At 34.4% G+C, this 6,702-nt stretch overlaps 1 protein-coding gene across 1 annotated transcript; it reads right to left on the minus strand.

Moving 5' to 3' along the window:
- Positions 1–2: 2 nt before the first annotated feature.
- On the minus strand, positions 3–2,231 carry LOC106773222 ((+)-neomenthol dehydrogenase-like; the record flags this gene model as incomplete). The annotated part of the gene is made up of 6 exons (XM_014659934.1): positions 2,190–2,231; positions 1,535–1,724; positions 1,180–1,426; positions 926–1,000; positions 378–554; positions 3–194 (listed from the first exon to the last, which is right to left on the minus strand). Coding segments are annotated over exons 2-6 (711 nt in total), but the record flags the coding sequence as incomplete, so codon positions are not given.
- Between the last annotated feature and the right edge of the window lie 4,471 nt (positions 2,232–6,702).

The raw sequence follows: 6,702 nt of genomic DNA on the forward strand, positions 1-6,702 counted from the left end.
AGGATTCTCGTGTACCCATTCATAGCAGCTTTCGATACAATATAGGCACCTAGATACTTTGGCCACCCTTTACTCTCTAATCTACCTTCTTTGAAATCAATTAGAAATTTCTTCACTATTTCATCCATTTTCTCTTCTGTCAGGTTATCAACATCGCTGAACACTCCTCTTGCCCATGATTCTTTAGAGAAACTCTGAATTTTACATCATTAAGCAACAACACCTTAAGAAAATTAAAGGAAAGAAGATGCAATAATAAACTAATATCTGTTATAGGACAGTTTTGAATAAACTCAAGTTTACATTGCATAACATAGGATTGGCTATTCATTAACTATTCAGAAGAGATGAAGTTATTGGCAAAAGTTGTTGCCTACCTTTAACTGCCCCTTTGTGGATGATACATTCACAATTCTTGGCGAGTCAGATAATTGCAAGAGGGGCATAAGGAATTCAATAGTTATTTTAGCGCCATAGTAATTTATTTTCAAGCATTCTTCTGCTAACTCATATGTTTGAGTTACTGCCCTTGTTCCTTCCTCATCTGATATCACCTGAAAACAGTGGCAGCTCAATGACTGTTTTCAATTTCTACAATTACACACAATACTCTAAGTCTCTTGTGCATTCAAGAAATCTATTGACTTGTACTAACAATTTGCAGGATAAAAATCATTAACATTGCAAATGAAGAGCCAATCTCAAAAATCCTTGACTTTGTGTTGGGCTTATCAACAAATGCAAGTTCATGAAATGAGAATTTTCCAAGCCTTTATAAGCTCTACTTTTACCATTTCAGTAGTTGACATGGGATGGGATCTAGAATTTCAGATGGTCTAGAAAAGTTGCAAACTTTAGGTCCCTTTTACACATTGCAACTTTCCATGTCTATTAATTAGATTTCAGAACACGCTTATATTCTTACCCCATTATTCACGATTAATGTAGTGAATAAGTCTCTGTCTTCAATTACAATTCCACTGATTCCCGCATTGTTAACCTGCACAGAACAACACTTCTTATTGAAACATGCTAACACAAAAACTTACTATATGTAAAGAATTGATTCCCTTCAAGCCATTAAAAAAATTTATCCTAATCAAATGACAGTTGTAAAAGGAATTTGTCAAATTGAACTTAGAACAAACGAAAGAGAGAAGAATCAAAGTCTGAATTTACCAGAATATCAAGTTTACCAAATTTGGATTTGATAAAATGTGTAAAAGCAGCTACACTTGCAGGATGAGCCACATCTAGCTGATGAAAGAAGAGTAGATGAGAAAGAGCAGAGGCTTTGAGTGTTTCCAAGGCTTGAAGACCTCTCTCTTCATTCCTTGCAGTGAGTACCACCTTTATTCCTTCTGAAGCTAACTGCCTAACTATCTCTAATCCAATCCCTTTATTTTCTCCTGTCACTACTGCATACCTGATCAACTCAACCACATCCAAAGGTCAAAGGGACACACAAAATGTAAATTTTGAGTACAGCAATATAATTGGTATTTGAAACTTGTGAGAAAAAAAGCATGAATACCTATGTGTAGCTTCCCCCATCTTCAGTTTCAACTCTGAACTGTGATATGCAGCTTATTACAAACCTGTTATGGTTACCATGTTCTTATTTATGCATATCTTTGAGCTCTGAATATGAATTCCACAAATTATGGTTTCCTATACATTACTAAGAACACCAATGCTCAAGCCCGCATGTCTGTACCTACAATCTTTTACAGTGCTTGTCGATTATGTCTTGCTTCTTTCCATGACAAACGAAAAGGACAGAAAAGTTTGAAAATAGATTTCATAGAAAAAGCATCGTGACTCTTTATACAAAAAATATATAAATTGAAAGAAATGTTTAATAATTATAATGTTTTTAAAGTAAAAAATAATTACTGATAAAGTTATAGTGCATCATAGGTTTGGAAAAAGCCACTATCCAACTTAAAATATATTTGAAGAGTCAAGTTAAATTTCTTTGTCTTTTTTTTAATGTTAACATCAATCCAATTTAATCTATTTTTGAGCGAATTGGATTAGATCACACAAATTAAACTAAGGTTTTGGAATTTTTATTTTTTTGAAAATTTTTATTTTCAAGTATAAATTTAATTAAAAAATACAGTTTTTTTTTATCAAATTATATATACAACTATAATAATAGAATCTTATATTTACAAGGTACATACAAGTTATATTACAGTGACACTAAAAGCGTAATAGTGTTTTACATCCTACTTTATGCTTCAACACCATCACCAACCAACACCTGATCAACTGAAACATCTTCCTCTCTCAGACAATTAAGGTGATAATCGCAAATAAGAAGAAACAAACAGACATACAAACAGAAAAGAAATGGTAAGCTAATGTGCAAAAAGAGCTTTCGTAACATTTATATAAATTTTAACACATATAAACATCCATATCAATGAATTCTAACACATGCACTCTAGTGAGTTTTGCACTTGGTGGTGAAACAGCTTACTTACTATTGCGACTTTGGCAAGTGCACCAAATCGTTTCAAGTAATAAAACTGGTAAGATCGGATATCGTTTCCCAAGAGATTTGTTTCACTAGACAATCATATAATTTTTAACTAGCCTAGACTAAAGAATTCTTCCATAATTTGGATTTTTGTGCAATTAAAGTAAACACGAAACAATAAATAGTTTAGCACTCAAACACTTGGAAATAGTAAGAATAGAAATGATATGGAATGGTATTGTTGGAGGTATGCTTTCACCTACTTCACTCTTATGTAAATAAAATCACTTCCTCTTCATTGATATGTCAATGTCAATCTACTAATTTACTCAAACATCAATCCCTTGGTAGAAAGAGCCTAGACTTCCTCATTAGGCTTCAATCCCTTGGAAAACCTAACAATTATTTTCGCATTATGAAATGAGCTTTTAAGACAACCAAAGGTCCTAGTTCTATCCCTATATATTATTTCCTTTAGGTGTTTAACCCAAGTCCAGATTTACCCAATATTAAGCAAATCCTAAAATTAAGTCATGGGTAGCAACTTCACAACAAGCATTAAGAAAATGAATTAAACACTAACAATCAATGAAAGAGACATATATTATTCAAAACAAAGTGATTTACATAAAAGTTCAGTGGCTACAACAATCCCCCAACAATAATGAAACTAGCTCTCCATGAATGGAGAGCTCAAGCTTACAACAATGGTGGAAATGGGCCCGAGCCTGACTTCAGCAGAATTCTAGTTCTTCATTTTTGTTGCTTTTCTTGGTTTCTGATGCCTTCATTTGATCATAGACTTCTTCCAATTACATTAAGCATATAAAAGCAAGGATTAGTGATCAAAACACTCATTAAAGCTTAAGGTGCAACCACTTAACAAACTAAAAGAAAACTAGGATTTACAAGGTAAAAAGTTAAGAAAGGGTTGACATTTTCTCTTGATTCATTACTGAAATCATGATAAAATATGTCATTATCACCTACCCAAGCTACCATGCAAGGTTAATCCGTCTACCACTTATGGCTCATAAATCAAACCATAGACTTGGAACTCTAGTTACTCCTCACGACATAACCCCCCTTCTCTACTTGAGATGGGATGGTTAGTGGAATGTCAGAATAACCCCTAAAACGAAATTCCTACTTCAATACATTACACTATTGAACACCATCATAAAATCTCTTCACGAAATTCATGGAATTACGCCAAACATCATGTATGAAGTATATACCCAACTACTCACATTCGGATTACAGAATATCAAACATCACCAGCCTAATAATACACACGCATAGGATACCAAATGATATAATTTAAACAAAGAATCATAAAAAACATACAAAGGCTTGAAAACAAGGTGCACTAAGTGTCCATTTCTGGCGTTCAACGCCGAGCTCAAGCAATCATGCTCGTTCAACGAGTCTATCCTCTCGCCCAACAAATTTAGAGAAAAAAGGTTCAAACTTGCAGCAGAGAAGTAGCGCTCAACGCCACTCAATACCACTCAACACCCAACAAATAGAGAGTCCATTGTTTTCATAGTGCTCAATGACCTATTATGCCACTCAACACAACACCAGAAACAACAGCTCTGATTCTTTATCTATGTGTACTTTGGCCTTATCCAATTGACAAAGTTGGTATCCTTATCCTTGTGATGTTTGGAAATCATGTTTAAACCTTGGATTGGATATCAATTTGCTCAATTGGTCAATGACTCAGTCCATTATATCAAACCAACAACTCACCATAGTCCAACTACAACTTAGCATACTTAAATATCATATTTCAACAAAATTAGAAGTTAACTAAGTCTTAGATGACACAAACTTGAAATCTTAACCACAAACTAACTCTAGGAACAACTCCCATAGGATTTCACTGTCAAACCCCCACTACTAAACCCATGTTTAACCAATTACCCTAACCTTTTTCCCATTTAAATATCTAACAACAAAACCACCATTTATGCCTTAATCTCATCAAGTTAGACCATCCATTGGGAAAGTTTCCAACATCACCATGTTTAAGGTCGTCCTTCTCAGCCTCTTCTTCCCTAAAACTTACAATGCATAAAAACAATTTAGGGAAGACGAAGGTCACCAGAAATAGACGATAAAACTGTTTGATGAATCCAGGAGTGGTAATGGAGATTTTTGTGCTTCTGTCCCCTTTTTTCTCTTTGTTTCATGGTGATGAAGTTGTGATGATGTTTGCGAAGATAATGGAGTGAAAGAATGGTTGGTTCTGATAATTGATGAAGGTTTGTCAAGGGCACAAGATAAGGTTGAAAGGCTTGTTGTTGGTTTTGTTGTGATATGAATTATTTGAATTGAAATTTTGATGAAGATGACGGCGAATTGACGTGTATGGGGTTCGTAAAATTGTAATGGTAATGGTAGTTGAATATGATTGTGATATTTGGGTCTATTATATATTAGGGAGACAAGACAATTTACAAGATAAAGGAATTACTACAAAGTTTACATACAAAACCTTAGGCAAATCATTCAATCACCTAGATTTGCCTAAGCCATAAAAGCATGTATGACATTTCAGGAGTTCTACTTCATCTGAATTTGAATACCCACCATAGTAGTAGAGAAGTTTTATTTATACAACCTCTGAAAATTGCTAGAAATTCAAGTAGCATTCCAATCCCACATTTCATGAAGATACCCACCATTGAAGAGTACAATTAAATGAAACAAACTAAAAAGAAGGGACAATGAGAATCGATATCAATATTACTTGCAAAGGTTTTCTACAAAGACAACTTTTTGCTTTCCTAGACCAATCACCTATAAAATATTAGACCACTGTCATAAATCACAACTTTGACTTAATTTGAAAATGTACTTACTACAAAGACAAAAATTTCACAATAGTCAAATGAGACATATTGGTTTGAGATGAACTACACAAAAGTTATGCATGAGTTACCCTAAGATGCCTAATATAGCTCTAGTAACCTAAGTGTTTCCTCCATGAGTTAAATATCAACAACCATTTTCTCCAAACTGAACGAAAACAATGTTAGGGACGAAATAAGTGCAGAGTGATCCCAACCAAGCTGACCAACCCAAAACCCCATCACTGCACTAAGTTTTTCCTTGGAACGCAGCATAACATTAGGTTGGTTCCTAAAAGCAACACAAATATCATCCTCGGACCATCCCCATTTGTTCAAGACATCAACTTTGGCATCCCAAAGGGATTTCTAAACAGCCCTTTTAGCCAGAAGCACCAGAGAAAGTTCAATTTCAAAGGGTCAAATCCCAACAACTTCACTTCCTCAATAACGGCTCTCTCAGAGTGCGTAAATGAAGGTCGAGAGCAAAGCAAGTAACGAATTCTGGTGAGGAATATTCCGGTGACGAGCAACCTTTTAACTTTGTCCCATTAGTTTATTTGCCATGTATTTCAAAACTCATGAACAGTTGTTACAGTTATTACTGAAGGGTTTATTAAATATTAGTTAAGGTGGACGTCGTTAACATTTTAAACGCGTCAATAAAAAAGACCAAATTAAACGATTTTTAATAAAAAATGGACCACTTTAAACAATTCATAAAAAAAAAAAAGATTACTTTCAACATAACTAACTAACAAGAGAACTAAAATAAATATTAAATCTATTTAGGCTGGTTCCTGAAAGCAATGCAAATATCATCCTCAGAGCATCTCCATTTCTTCAAGATGTAGACTTTGGCATTCCAAAGGAATTTCTAAACAGCCCTTTTAGCCAGAAGCACCAAAGCAAAGCTTAATTTCAAAGGGTCAAACCCAACAACTTCACTTCCTCAATAACGACTCTCAGGTCGGAGCACATAAATAAAGGTCAAACAAATAATGGGTGTGACATCCCAATTATATAGCATACATGCATATAATTTAAGACGTCATCATAGATAATATTTGAAAGCAATCAAGAGTAGAGTAGTATAAAGATCAGGATTACAGTCATCCAGGAATTAAGGGGGAACTAAAAGTGTGGAATGCTAAACTAATTCAAACTAGATAAATTGAAAAGTGTCTCAAAATAACATAATTTAGAAATGTTCATAGGGGCATAACAGCCCAGAAATTCCTAGAGAGTCTAGGCAGCGACGTCTTCATTCTCCTCCAGGACATTCTCCACAGACACTTCTCTTCTGCTCACATCCAAGATGGATGATCATCGCAACAGGGCAACACACACAACATG

Source organism: Vigna radiata, chromosome 9 (assembly GCF_000741045.1).
Source record: "Vigna radiata var. radiata cultivar VC1973A chromosome 9, Vradiata_ver6, whole genome shotgun sequence".
Lineage (NCBI taxonomy): Eukaryota > Viridiplantae > Streptophyta > Magnoliopsida > Fabales > Fabaceae > Vigna > Vigna radiata.